General features: G+C 32.8%; 1 protein-coding gene across 1 annotated transcript; it reads left to right on the top strand.

Moving 5' to 3' along the window:
* Positions 1-73: 73 nt before the first annotated feature.
* LOC130644777 (insulin-degrading enzyme-like) lies at positions 74-15,029 on the top strand. Its single transcript, XM_057450508.1, has 30 exons — positions 74-884; positions 2,612-2,688; positions 3,702-3,728; positions 4,431-4,534; positions 4,734-4,807; positions 4,902-4,997; positions 5,573-5,695; positions 6,366-6,478; positions 6,559-6,648; positions 6,730-6,802; positions 6,885-6,977; positions 7,130-7,221; positions 7,316-7,396; positions 7,494-7,597; positions 7,976-8,078; positions 8,189-8,290; positions 8,521-8,547; positions 8,835-8,917; positions 9,286-9,430; positions 9,883-9,993; positions 10,483-10,603; positions 10,748-10,951; positions 11,070-11,137; positions 11,253-11,352; positions 11,521-11,564; positions 11,907-11,987; positions 12,831-12,978; positions 13,366-13,427; positions 13,757-13,855; positions 14,299-15,029. The coding sequence occupies exons 1-30, from the start codon at positions 701-703 to the stop codon at positions 14,410-14,412; spliced, it is 2,943 nt and encodes a 980-aa protein (XP_057306491.1). The 5' UTR covers positions 74-700; the 3' UTR covers positions 14,413-15,029.
* The last annotated feature ends 365 nt before the right edge of the window (positions 15,030-15,394 follow it).

The raw sequence follows: 15,394 nt of genomic DNA, 5'->3' as shown, positions 1-15,394 counted from the left end.
ATTAATATTTTTCGTGTCCATTCCACATTTCTACATTTTGGTGACTTTTTATTTTCTGTTTATTTTTTTCCAAATCATTTGGTTTTGACACCCTGTTTTTCGGATTTTACTGCGGGTTTAGGTCATTTTGAAGCAAAAATAATAATACTGTATTCTCGGTACTTACTTCTAAGCAATTTGCTGTGCAGTTACTATGCGCCTGACAGAAAAATACAGAAGTTTTCACAACTTCCGCGTATGTTTTTTTTCATATATAATTTTCGCCAGAAGTCCTTTATTAAAAAAAAAAAAAAAACAGGTAAAGAGCAACGCGACCCCAAGTTTTTGTTCTTTTCGATATCGGGATGATAAACAAAAAGATATTTGTCTACAGGTGGCAGTATGATAAGATTACCGCAAAGGATGAACCTGGACACTAGAACCAAGGACATGCACGAACTAAAACCTCATCCTCCCAGCCTCTTCATATCTTCGATATATCGTGCTGTTCTTTCTCAGTATGGAAAAAAGGCCCTGCAAGTCGAAAACAAGAAAACGCCTGAACATTGGCGTCCTCTTGTCCCCCGCCCTTACGTCAAATAAACTTATTTCCCAGGGCCCGACAAACCATGATTTGTGGGTTTTGTTTACTGGGCTCACTTATTAGTTTCACAACCCAGTCTGTTCTTCTTAGTGTTGGTAGACATAAAGGCATTACAATATGGTGGCTCAGGAAGATGTTGGTGAAGCTTCTTTAGAGAATATAGTTTCTACGTATCAAGTTACTAAATCCGAAAATGATAAGCGGGAGTACAAATATGTGGTTCTTCCAAACAAAATTAACATTCTGTTAATTAGTGATATCACAACCGAGAAATCTGCCGCATCTGTTGATGTAAACGTAGGTAAGCTTCCTACAAAATGGTGTTTTTCTTACACTACTTAAAAAGGCATTTTCATACCCCCATAGCTATGTTTTCCATTAGACTAATTCATAAAATCATTTGAGGAATCACTTCCTAGGGAAACCTATATGTGGGTGTTAATATATTGTTAGAAAGAACTTCAGAATACCATCACAATTTTAATAATGCTCAACTTGCCAAAAAACAGCTGCATAGTTCATAACCAGCTTGCTAGTTAGTTTTCAACCTGAGTGTGTTACTGAATCAAGACAATTTTTTGTGCATACACTCAATCATAGTGCTGTGTTTTTCCTGCGCGCGCAGAAATGGATGTAAATTGGATGCGTGCACAAGTAAATATCGGGACTGTGATTCCATGGATTCCAGCAGGGGTCATAAGGGGACACACACACTCAATTGCTATGATTCATCTTCTTTTACTCTTCTTTTTTGGTCTTTATCAGGGTAGCAACCTTTGAAATAAACTTGGAAATTCTAAAAAATCTGGAAAAATAGACATTTCAGAAAATTTCTTCCTTACATGCTGCCTGTACATCAGCTTATAGAAATCAGTAAATACAAAATAGTAGAAATCAGTAACCAGGTGTCTGCCACAAAAAACATTTTTTGTAAGGACACAAACCTGTCAAGTCCAAAGGTTTTGAATGTGGGACAAAACTTGATAATATCAAAACTAAACTCAGTGTACAGTATATTATACTGTACACTGAGTTTAGTGACACTAGAAATTTCAGAAAATTTTTTGAAAATTGAACCCTAGATTGGCCAAAACGGCATTTAATTTTGACAAAATTAAAAGAAATTTAAATATTAATAAATAAAAATAACAGTGCAGAAAAATACTACTGAAATAACAAAATACACAAGCTATTCATGACAAAACTCAACAAAATAATATCAAAAGGGCTTACGATAAGAAATCGGAATATTTAACGAGTCTGCCAGTGAGGAACATATTATATTTTTTTAATGTAATCACAATCCTCTCCAGTCACCAATTTCTCTGTACAATGGGGTACAAGTCATTTATTATCCAAAATTATTAAAGCATTCAATGTTCAAACCAATGTTTCAAACAATTAAAAAATTATTTGAAGGGAGATTTGAATACTGAAATGCAGGACACTCTTTGGATTTTTGGTATGCAGGCGGGATGTGGGAGAAAGAAACGAAATGCGAGATTGTCCAGCATGATGCGGGACACTTGACATACCTGGGGACAGCAGTATTCTTATTTTAATCAGATTTAGTTACTAAAAAAATGCCATATCTATTATATTATAATACCCGTATATGTCTGTCTGTTACGTAAAGGGGACCGCAAGTAGTTCGATATAAAAAGGTTGGACAAACGCATGAATTTTTTTACGGGCCACCAACTAGTATTTAAAAATTGGTGGCTTTAAATCAAAGAACAAAGGCATAACAGGCAAAAGAAAAATACACAAAAAGATTATTAAGTGAAGGCATTATTCCATTAAAACATGACTGTTTATGTTTAAATTTAAACATTACTCAACTGCCCAGTCATAGTTTTGAATTGAATTGTAGTTTAATTTAGAATCAAAAACTGTATATATATCACAAGAATTTCCAATCCTTGATCGCGTTATTTTGATAATCTGGAAAAATCTCCCAATGGGTAAATTGCTTTCCTGATGGTGTTGTCTGTCTATAGTAGATGCTTATTGGATTTTATCTTTTAGGACATTTCTTGGACCCTGATGAAGTACCTGGAATTGCACACTTCTGTGAACATATGTTATTTCTTGGTACACAGAAAGTGAGTGATGAAGCTTGTACAGAGCATTTTAGTCTGATAATTTACTGCATACTTTTTACCTCTAAAATCTTATCCAGGGCAATTTTATAATATGATATAATTATATGTGGTCATACCATATTAGGCCAGAGCTTCTTTCACCAATTTTACTTACAATGTAACTGTGAACGATTTTTTGTTTTCTTATTTCTTTGTTACGGTCACAATGGGGCAACAATCTACAAATACTGATAATGAAAGTAAATCCTAAAAAGATATTTATGAAAATATTAATACTCTTGGTTAACGTTCAACTATGATTTAGTTATCTTTTTTTTATCCAGCAAAAAAATTTTGGCCATAAGATTTTCGATGATGACAAATTTTGTTTAATTACACTGAAATGTGTATTGATTTAGTGTTTTCCATGGCATAAAAATCTTTATTGGTTCTCAAGATGCATGTATGTCATGAAAGTTTTGCTATTCAAGCAAACATAAACTAGCTCTAAAACATGTAATTGCTTTTATTGAAATTATTTTAAAATTAAAATTTATGAAAAATATTCAACACGCCAAACTTGATAGCCAAAGAACCAATAAAGATGTTTTAAAAATGTATACAAATTTCTAGACAACTTTTTAAGCTCTTTCAAATTTTATCCAGGCAATAAGAAAAGTTTAAAGAAATGTAGATGTAAATATAAGAACACTTCAATTTCCTGTTGTAATAAGATTGTAAAAAAACTAAACTTTGTTGAAATAGTTCTGAAAGTTTTATATTTGGTAGGTCAACAGGAATTAACCAATAAAAGATAAACTTGGAATAAGATTAATTAAATTAAATTTTCCATGCTATTAATAAACTAGTTATGACATTTTTTTACTTGTTCTTTCATTTTTCAGTTATTGTACTATCTTGAAATTTGCAAAAATAAAGAACTATGTGACAACTGTAGTACATTTTTGTTGCTAAATTATTTTTGATGAATTGTTTCGTTTAACGTTTAATTTAATTTAAATTTCTTTTTTTAGTATCCTGTTGAAAATGATTTTTGTCAGGTATGTCATGTAAATTTTTATCGAAACTATTGTTTATGTAATTGTTTCAGTGATAATAAATAAATATATAAAAATGACATGAAAAATTTAACACATGAGAAAACTAATACAGAGATTCAATCTCAAGTCTTAACTTGTGATTAAGTTCCGAAATGAAAGAAAATTGTTCAGAAATTTGTTTACCCATTGATCAGTGATTAAGAACATGTATGGGATTGTGTGCTAGTTGAATTTAAAGTTTTTTGATGATGTCATCAATTTTTCTGTTCTGAAGCGAATGGGCTGATCCTTCTTTAGTAAATTGATTCCATTGGTCCCAGGGTCCGTAGTTACCCCAACAGGAGATGACGTCAGTTATTTCCATCTGTTTCCAAGATTTTTTGAAACTTAAAAGTGCAATGCAATGGCTTTGCCAATTTTAAAAATGATATTGATGTTAGTCTTGATGCCTTGCTATTGTGGCATACGTCCAGAAAGTAAACAAATAAGACATACTCTTTTCAGTTACTTTAAAGAAAAATAAACACATCCACTTTGTCTGTGGCAGACACATTGAGATAGTTTTTGCGTTATTGTATAACATAAGAAATTAAGTTTAGTTTTGCAAGCCTAAGCAGAAATTCATTTCACCAGTTTAGTAAACATTTGGTTTCATAATTAGTGTTCCCTTAATTTTATTTATTTTTATTAAAAATGCCTTAGTATTTATCTCAACATGGTGGAGCATCAAATGCATACACATCAGAAGAACATACCAACTATCATTTTGAAGTAAAATCAGAAGCATTTCAAGGGGCAATCGACAGGTGCATTAATTTTATTTTGCATTAATTTTATGTCCTTGTATTTTGTATGTGTAGAATACACATTTAAGTTATTTTCTTAACCAACGTCTGACTGGTAAAACTTTCCCACCAATTTCTTCCAGTCTGTCGAATAAGTGGCTGTTTTGATTATTAACAATTTTCAAATATTCTTACGCTTTGATCAAAATTTTTGTTGTAGATTTGCACAATTTTTCTTGTGCCCTCTCTTTGATGCTGACTCCACAGACCGCGAGTTAAATGCCATTGACTCAGGTTAGTAAAGTTCTTGTCATTATTTTGAGTTTGTCTATAACAATGCTCTAGCAATGTTAACTCATGTTAATATCTTTGTTATAATTGTTCATAGAGCACCAGAAAAATATTCTGAATGATGGTCGGAGGATCAATTTTATTGAAAAGCAGACTTCAAAAGAAGGTCATGTATACCAAAAATTTGGAACAGGTTTGTAAAATTTCTATGTATAGACAAATTTTACATACATTATTTACATGGGAAACAATGGCAAAATGCTTTATCTCTGCATTTTTAAGTACAGCTACTAGTTTCTGCGAAAAATGGAGGAATAGTACAAAATTCTAATGAAACATGAAGAAAAGATACAGGAGTTAAATCTTGTAAGAAAGGCCTGTTCTATTTCATCTTTTTAGTTTAAAAGGAAAAAAAAGGGACAGAATATCATGCTAAAAAGAAATTTTGAGGGAATTTAGTTTCGGTTAATTCAGATGTTAGGACTATGTAAAAGCATGCAATCAGGCTTTTAAAATAAGTTATTTTTCGGTAAAATATTTGCACACAAAATTTTTAGCATGTGGTAAGTTTTAGTTATTTGTATTGGTGGTAGCCTTGCTTTGAATATTTTCTGTTTAAAAAGAAACAGCAGCCAGACGTGTAGAATTTCGAACGCACACCTACAATCACAAACTTCTCTTGCTTCACATTTTTCTAATTAAAGGTAACAGAATCGTCTATAAGAAGATTTTATCTTAATAATTAGATGTGATATATGTATTGTTTAGGAAATCTTGAAACCCTAAAAACAATACCAACTAAGAAGAACATCGATATTCGTGAGCTGCTTTTGCGTTTTCATGATGAATACTACTCTGCTGATATCATGTCGGTTGCTGTGTTAAGTAGAGGTAATTTTTATGATAAAACACTTTTGTTTGGGAGCATTCAAAAAGTACAAACTTAAATATTTACTATTTTTGACTCTTCACCTCTTGTTTGCTCAAGTTTGCTTTTGGCATGAATTGCATAGGTAGGATGGGGACCCTCCCTATGCATTTAAGTGAAAAAGAAAATGTTTTTTTAATCTGCGATGATTGGGTAGAAACTTATTAAATAAAGATACTTGCTTGGGAAATCTAACTGATTATTACATTCTGCTCAGAAACCTAAATCATTCAGAAACCCAAATTGTATTCTACTACAAGAAAACTTGATTGCATTTCTGATAAATGTGTTAACAAATCGGGATGAGATGTCAGTCTTTATTTTTACATATGTAAACTTTTTTTACTAACTATTTGCTTAAATTACCCAACAGTATCACAATGCCATAAACAATAGCAAAAGAAGAAGAAATCTTTTTCATAAAGCAAACGTAACTGTTCTTTTCCCTTTATTATTGCATGACCTCCTTCCTCCCACTTTTTGGGAACTTACTTTATAAATGCAGACAAGGAAGTATCAGCACCACATTCTTCTTATTTTTTTTTCAAACTCCCATTAAGCGTTTTTTGTGCTACAGTGAAATATAACACCATTGTGTGCTAGTGTAAAAATTACAAACGATTAAATGTCTAGAAACGATCAATGAATTGGAGAAAATTGTTGTCCCATTATTTGCTAATGTCATTAACAAAAAAGTCACTGTCCCTGTGTACAAGGACCATCCCTATGGTGAAGATCAACTTGGGGTATGAAATTAATATTTTTAATCGCTATATATGTTATATGTATTTTTTTCACATGTGAAAATTTAAATCTGAAAATTTAGATGCAAATAAAAATTGCTTGCGTAAAAGAGATGAAAATGTTAAAATTGATGTTCCCAATCCCTGATTATAAAAATTACTACAAACAGAAGGTGGGTTGGTTATTGTTTGTACATTGTAGTTAGCATGTCATTTCTTCAGCCTTGTACACTTCCTGTTTCTTTCTGTTTTAGCCTACTCATTATGTTTCACATTTAATTGGTCATGAAGGAGAAGGAAGCTTGTTATCTTTACTAAAGAAAAAGTGTAATCTATTTTTATTTCCCTCTTTCTATTTTTATTTAACTTGATCTCCCATGAGCTTTCTGTTTATATTATTCCTTTTTAGCTTGGGTGAATGAGCTTTGGGCAGGATCTGGAGGTGGTGCAAAGGGATATGAGTTCTTTACAATTGGAATGGAACTTAGTGAAGATGGACTGGGTAATGTTCCTATCCTCACTTTTACAAAACAATACTTTAGTATTATAACAGAGACAATGTGGGCTTTTATGTAAACAAATAACATCAGATATATAGTAGATTTACACTCCTTACATAAACAATATATAGCATACAGTTTTATTTTTTCTTAGATAAGATTAACGAAATTATAACAATCATTTTTCAATACATACATTTACTGAAAAAAGAAGGTTCGCAAGATTGGGTATTTCAAGAGTTAAAGGTGTATTAATTTTTTCTAAAACTATTTCGTAAATATTTTTTTTACTTATCTTGCAACATTTTACTTCTAATATTATTTCCAATCTTTTCACCAGATGTTAGATGAAATAGCCTTTCGGTTTAAAGATAAAGAAATGCCTCGTTCTTACGTCACTACACTGGCAAAGCACATGCATGTAAGATAAACTATCGTTTTTAAAGTTAATCTCCTAGGCTTATTCCAGTTACCATTAGATTTGATTCTTTACCTCTGCTCCTTATATTTTTTAACAGAGATATGCAGCAGAAGATATTTTATACGGGCCATTTATGTTAAATCAACTTAACCATGATCTTGTCAAGCAAGTTTTGGACCAATTACACCCTTATAATTTTCGGTATGTTAGTACGTTCTTCCATTGGGCTTTCTTTGGATGTATATTTAACTAACCTGTTGTCATCACCTCATTTTTATGTATTAATTTTTATGAAAGAATTCAATTAAAACAAGAGTTCTTCTCGTAATAAAAACAAAGAGTAATATAAGAAAGAACCCATGTCGATACCACACTGCCATAGTAAATTGAGCAGACAGGTAGAAAAAATGGTGTGTTTATGCTACGTGAAATAGAGAAAGCATTTTTTTTTTTAAAACGATAAAAAAGAGAATTGATTTATCTTCCAAACTGTCATTTTGAACTGTTATATACAATAACTGATGCAATAACAAAGTATCCTAGTTTCTAATCCTAAAAATATAATAACAATTCATGTAGATATATTGTAGCTGCACAAAGTTTTAAAGGTACTCTGGAGAAAACAGTGCAATATTATGATGCGGAGTATGCATGCATGAAAATTCCGACAGAAGACATTGAGGTTTGTAGTTAAAAAAAATGGGTTGCATCTTTCTTGGCCCAAAAATTCCTTTCTTAAAGAAGAAAAAATATGATTGTTATTTTAAGTGTATTTTTTTGGTTTTTTTACAGCAATGGGTGAATATTAGTCTACATCCAGACCTCCAGATGCCAAAGAAAAATCCTTTCATCCCAGAGTGTTTGGATGTAAAAATACCTGTGTGTCAGAACGAGGTATGTAAATTTTATTTTTCTCAATGCAAAAAATCGAAAGGAATATTAAATTCTAGAATAGAACCATTACCCATTCAGTTTGTATTGAGCATAATGTAAGTCGTTGTTACGTATTGCGAATTAGGTTAAAAAATAAGAAAGCCTTAGAAATAATCTGTTCTGAATGAGTGATTTCAACTGTCAATTGTTAATATAAGAAGAAATGTACTCATGCTAAAATCTATATTTAGGTCAAAGCTGTTCCTGAAATTATCAAGGTAAATATAAAATGGAATCATAATATTGTTTTATGTATAAGTTTACTGCAACCCGTGTAAAAGCCATTCCGTAAAGTAAAGAATTTAATAATAATCCTAATGGCATTTTTTATAGCATAAGCATAATTTATACAGAATAAAAAATATTATAAAAAAGACTTTAAGCTCGTCCAACGCAACTTGACATTGTTTACGTCTGCATTTCATCTTCAGAGACTCTCCGTTTGACTTTTTTTTAATCTTCTGTATGAAATGACCGATGATTATATACAAGATGTTATGTTTAGGATGGTAGCATGATGCGCGTTTGGTACAAAGCTGATGATACTTTTTATTTACCAAAAGCATGCATTAACATGGCTATAAACAGGTACTGATTTATTAACTCTTTGTAGCGATAGTGTCTAAAACCTTGACTTGTTCCAGCTGAATCACTTACAAGTTACGCTAACGAAGAAAAAAAAATTCTGCTAAACTCATTGTACCATCCACGCAAAAATATATTTTTTTTATTTCATAAAATCAATTTTTGAAAAACGCAACTTACTAAAGGGATTTTGTTAATTTCTGAATGAAATTAAGATTTTTGTCTAAAATATGTTATAGGGTCATGAGAATAGACTTTTATTTAGGAGTTGTTAAAAAAATGGACCTTTGTTAGATTGTCTTAATCATAGTGGGTTGTGTAATAAAAAAAGTGGTGATAAAAAAACTATTTACGTACATTCTTTATTTAAGTCCAATGGTATACGCAAGTCCGCTGACCATTACACAGGTAGCTTTATTTGTATCGTTGGTTAAAGATGAGTTGAATGAATACGCTTATGACGCAGAATTAGCTGGAATTGATTATTCCGTACAAGCTACTAATGCTGGAATTATGGTACGTTTTGATATCTGATGATATTTCGTTTTAAATATGATAAACGGTTTTCGCTTCACCAAGTCGCATGTTTGCAGTATCACCCTACACTTTTCAGTTAGTAAATTCTTGTGGTAAATATTTTACTCCTTGCATCCAGACCCCTTGTGCCTGTGAAGACTAAGGAGACTTGAGAATCGTAAACATCTAGTATTTGCAATGATTTTCAAATATGTTGGTGATAACCCTATGACGTCATAGAATTCGTTACAACTGTTAACAAGTAATTTTAAAAATCTCACTATTCCATAGGAAAAGAAGAAGCACATTTGCCTTGAGACAATATAATATTGTCTTCTTCCAACCAGGGCTAGAAATGTCTATGGTTTTCAGATTCAACTTTGTATCCACCCTGCTTGAATAAACAAGTCAGCAAGTCAGCAAGTCTTCATTTTCTTTTTCTTTCTTTGTAGATTAAATTAGGCGGTTACAATAGCAAACAGGTGGTTTTGTTAAAAGTTCTTCTTCAAAAATTAACTACACTGTCTATAAAAGAGGAAAGATTTATTATCGCAAAACAAAAGGTATAGGTTTGGTTTTACCTTTTTTTATTCTGCGTATGCTACGCAAGGTTGAGGGTATGACTTTACGTAGGGATACGATTGCTGTGTTAGATGTGCCTATAGTTTAGGGTAGCTGTAGAGCGTTTTTCGAAGATAAAGGGTCATGAGATGTAACCTTTTTTAAATTATAACACTAGCTATAAGCATGTTATCATGTTTGTTTCACAATTGGTATGAGGGGGGAATTAATGGGGGTAAAAAATTCCATAACTTGGAACTTTTTGATCACTATAACATGCTTAACAAACTCTCACTGATTATGTTGGTAAAACAATTTAGCAGATTAATTTTGCTAAAAAAACGACGTTTTACTAGAAAAACATCTTTCAGCTAAGAAGGCAAATTTCTTTTTAATCAATTCTGGTGAAGTCTACCTGCAAAATGTTTTTAAAACTTGCGTATTCCTTCATACTAACAATAGTCAATACACATCATTTTATATCTTGATAGATGGAGGAGACGCTACGCAATTTCGAAGCTAATCAACCTTACCAACAAATAGGGCAGTACAACAATTATCTCACAAAGGAACCGATATGGAGTCATCAAGAACAGCTAGATGTTATATCAGGTGAAAACATGTTTGTGTCTTCCTGTCTCAGGAGTCGTCATGAAAAGTACTGATAATGTTTCTTGTTATTCAACTTTTTGGTTTTCACAACTCTTATAAATTTTCCTCATTGCCTCTCCCATTCATTTACCCAATTTTTTTTAGATGTCACGATTGATTCTTTAAAGCAGTATATTCCGCAGTTGTTAAGAAATATTTATGTGGAATGTCTTATCACTGGAAACGTTTTGTTAAGCGAGGCAAATGAAATAGCAGGATGTATCGAGAAAATTATAGTCACGAGTATCAATGCTCGACCCATGCTTCCTATACAACATCTACCATCGAGAGAATATCAACTCCCAGACGGTACTCCTTCGTGCTTCCTTTTGTTTCGTCAGTAGCTGTTTTGTTGCCACTTTTGTAACATTTGTTCTAATTGATAAGGTTTGCTACTTGAAATGATACTGTAACGTATTTTTTTTAGGTTGCTCTTATTTATTTGAAAAAAGGAACAAAATTCACGATATGTCGTGTATTCAAGTTTATATGCAGGTGGGTTTATGTCCAGGTTTACGTGCAGGAGAGTTTATGTCCATGTTTATATGCCGGCAACTTTATTTTTTATGCTTAAGTTTTATTCTACTTCACTTCTTTTTTAAATTTTCAGGTTGGGTTACAAGACGCTCATAGCAACGTTCTTTTAGAACTGTTTGCTCAAATTCTCAGTGAGCCTTGTTTTGACACTTTAAGAACAAAAGAACAGTTAGGTAATATTTTATGGTTGTTTTTTTATTGTTGTTGTTTTATTGTTGTTGTTGTTATTGTCGTTGTTGTTTGTTTTTTGTTTATATTTTGTTTGTTTTAAAGTTGTTATTTGTTGTTGTCGCTGTTGTTGTTGAGAGAAGTCCACTCTTTCAATTCTATTTTACTTTAAGGTTACCTCGTTTTCAGCGGTCTTGGCAGATCCGTGTCTGTTCAGGTATTTCGTTTTCACTCGTTAGTACTCATACTATGGGCCATTATGTTTCCCTTGCATACCCTTAATATCTAGGTGATATTATTTTTATTTACAAATGGGATCTGTAGATGCCATGATTATTTGAATTTTGGCGTTAGTAGCTCTGTGGTCGAAGCACTCGTCTTGCGTCGTAAAGGTCGCAGGTTCGATTTTCATCTAAGACATTTCTTACTTAGGCAGAGATGTGCAAGTTTTCTGTAGCTGAAACTGGACCATTGAACACTCAAGCCCGGCTTTGTGCTCCTTGTAGGAAACAATAGACTGGAGGTATATGCTAACCTTGTGTTACTATTGTTTTTATAGGGTTTAAAAGTTTTAATTCAATCAGATAAATCACCAACCAATGTTGAAGGGCGAATCGATTCCTTCCTCAAAGCCTTTGAAGTACGTAGTCTATTACAATTTTTTAATATAGTTTCACGAATAATGTTTGAATGCACCTGACTTTCAAAGTGTCTTGACTTTCAAAGTATCTTTGAGAAAATGTGACCATGGATAAGTTGTTACGTGTGTCTTGTTTCTACTTATATTCTAAACTAGCTCGACTGGTAGCCTTGTGGTAGAGCGTGCGCTTCCAGTGCGCGAGGTCTTGGGTTCAAACCCCGGCCGAGTCATGCCAGAGACTATAAAAGTGTGAATCTATCCTTTCTGCTTAGCGTTCAGTATGAGAATAGGATTGACATCTTTGGCGGTTGTCTAGTTGAGCGATTGCTGTGCCTCCACGACTTTCGTAGCTCAAATGGGAGCTTTAAATGCGCTAGGACCCCCTTCGCAGGGCCCTCGTTGATAGCAGTACCAATAGGAACTGAAGAGGCTATCCTGGGTAAATAATAGTAATAATAATAATAATAATAGTAATAATAAACAATACAAAAATTCGAACACAGCACGGAAATTTAAATTGTGGAAACTAAAAATGTTTTTTTCGTTGCTGTATCGATGTTTCGATTATTTTATCGTTGTTTCGGTTGTTATCGTTCTTTCAGTTATTTTATCGTTGCTTCGGTTGTTTTATTATTGTTTCGGTTGCTTTATTGTTGTTTTCGGTTGCTTCAGTTGTTTTATCGTTGTTTCGGTTGTTTTATCATTGTTTCGGTTGCTTTATTGTTGTTTTTGGTTGTTTTATCGTTGTTTCGGTTGTTTTATCGTTGCTTCGGTTGTTTTATCATTGTTTCGGTTGCTTTATTGTTGTTTTCGGTTGTTTCATCGTTGTTTCGGTTATTTTAGGAGACATTATGTGGATTGTCAGAAGAGCAGTTTAAAGATTACGTCGAATCACTTGCAGTGAAGAAATTAGAAAAACCGAAGAGGCTGCAACAAGAAAACAGTAGATACTGGTCAGAGATTTTGTGTAAACAATATCACTTTCGTAGAAGTAAGTACTTCGTGTCCATACCTCTGTAGATTATTATTTACGGACACCGTCTATCGACATGTGTACCTTTAAAAGGATTACTTAAAGCTGGATCAAATTTTTTAAGATTAACAGGACTTATTTTGGCAAATTTCGCCAAAAATTGCTAAATAAGTTTCGCAAAAATAAACCTACAAAGTTTATTTTGTAAATGAGGATTTGCGAAAATGAGATATAGTATAGAAGAAACATACCTTATATACAAAACACATAAGACCCAAAATTTCTACTTATCGCAAATTATCCAGCATAAATTAATCCCCTTAAGGTATGCCATATGTATTTGCCCTTTGAGTTTTTCTACTTTTTTAAAATGATATACAGAAGCAAACGTTTACTTCCTTTAAGATGTGAGCGAAGTAGAAGAACTGCGAAAACTCACAAAGAATGACGTCACAGAGTTCTACAAAGTAAGTCGACTGATTTGTTTAAGTTAACTCTACTGTGAGCAAAAGGGGAATGGAAACAAAATAGAGAGATCGCGACACACTTTATTGTCTACAGCTTTCCTGTTTGCCTTACCGGACAATAGTGCGAAATTATCTTAGAATGACGGAAATTCGAATTATAGGAAAGTTGATGACGTAATACAAATGAAAAAAAAAGATCAAGCGACACTACTTCAATTTTTTTTTTCGTTACGATTATTAAAGTTGTCAAAAGAAAAGGAGTTTAAACCAGTTTTACGTAGTTGACCGAGACTTCCGAATAATATAATTAGCTGTGACATTTTCTTTAGCAATTTATTTCACCTGAGTCAACATCAAGAAAGAAGCTAGCTGTCGTCATACTTGGTAAAGATGCAAAAAGTTTAATGGAAGATGATGTGCCAGAAAAGGTACGTTCCAATTTTCCGGTACTTTTATATTAATATTTAAGTGGCGCGTGGCCTTGTGGTTATGGAGTTCGCTTCGTAATCACAATGTCCGATGTATACTTAATGCATGCATTCTGAACACAGGACCCACATTGATAACAGTGTTCTTCACACTGAAGTTGTTATATCCTGTATAAATATTCGGAATAATAATAATATTTTTTCCTTGAAGAATGTCGAGTTGATATAGTTTTTGACTTCTTCACGTTGAAAAAACTCTAATATAAAAACATGCGGCCATAAAGTCATACCATATGACATCACATCTACAAAGCAATTGACGTGTTTTTGCCGTCACACAACTCCACGCATTATACAAATTTTCAACCAACTACAAGATTTCTGTACGAAGGCACGGTGTATGCGTTTTTACATAAACAAGGATTTAACTTCTTTTTATTTAGAAAACTTGGGATGTTATCGACGATGTATTAAAATTGAAAAGCAGCTTACCGTTGTATCCATTCGTCTTGCCGTACAACGACATTCCTCTTCTGGCGACAAAATCAAAATTGTGAAGTCACTCGTTTTACTCGACTTAACTCGTTTTACTCGAATTTTAAAGTAAATCCCTATCTGAGCACGTTTATAGAGCTTGTCAGGTATTATATCGCAATTTTATGATGCAGCACCTGTAGGCTATCAACGGAACCCGATTGGTGGCTCACACAACACGCTGCGCCATCTTGGAGAATAGTACCACAGGCATGTGCGTGGCAACACAACCTGTACTTAACTGGTGCAGTATGAAACTAAAGCGCCTATAAATCTATAACATTGTTGTTTGGTTTTATTTATTTTGCATAGTAAATTATTATTTTAATTTTTACAGCACACTGCATCATTTTATATCATTCTCTAGGCAATATACTTTCAGAAATAAAGTTGTTTGAGATGAACATGCATATTTTAAACCCTTAAACCAACATTTGTTTAGCTTACCCGATTCTGTTTTAAAATTTTATATACTTATAAAAATACTTGTTCTGTAAGCGAGAGGTTTAGTGATTGAATGATTTGATTATCTTCTACTCGTTGTGATTTTAACGGAGAAGTTTCTAGAATATTTTTTTTACAATTTTACACTGCACAGTATAATCAGTGTTTTGTTAAAATAAAAAGAAATTAAAATGTATATCACAAGTATATGTTATCCCTCCTCGTCCTCAGACCTGGTTGCATTTGAAAACAGCTTTTCTTATCGTTACAACTAGTTATGGTGTTTTAATGCTTTTGATTGGTTAATACTTAGCTCATTCAGTGTTCTGCCCGGTTGAATTGTAAAATTGTTTTAAAATGTTTTGGGATAAAATGCTAGTAAAAAAAATACTAGCGCGTGGCCTTGTGGTTATGGAGTTCGCTTCGTGATCACAAGGTCCGGGGTTCGGCCCACAGCGCGGGCATGTCTAGCAAATGTTTGTGCCACAGCTGCGTGTCAACCCATGCCATGTGAGGGGAAGTGGATAGGCAATACCGGTGTATAGTTAATGTATACATTCC

Source organism: Hydractinia symbiolongicarpus, chromosome 5, assembly GCF_029227915.1.
Source record: "Hydractinia symbiolongicarpus strain clone_291-10 chromosome 5, HSymV2.1, whole genome shotgun sequence".
NCBI lineage: Eukaryota > Metazoa > Cnidaria > Hydrozoa > Anthoathecata > Hydractiniidae > Hydractinia > Hydractinia symbiolongicarpus.
The sequence above is the reverse complement of the archived record's forward strand: the minus strand, read 5'-3'. Positions and strand labels throughout refer to the sequence as shown.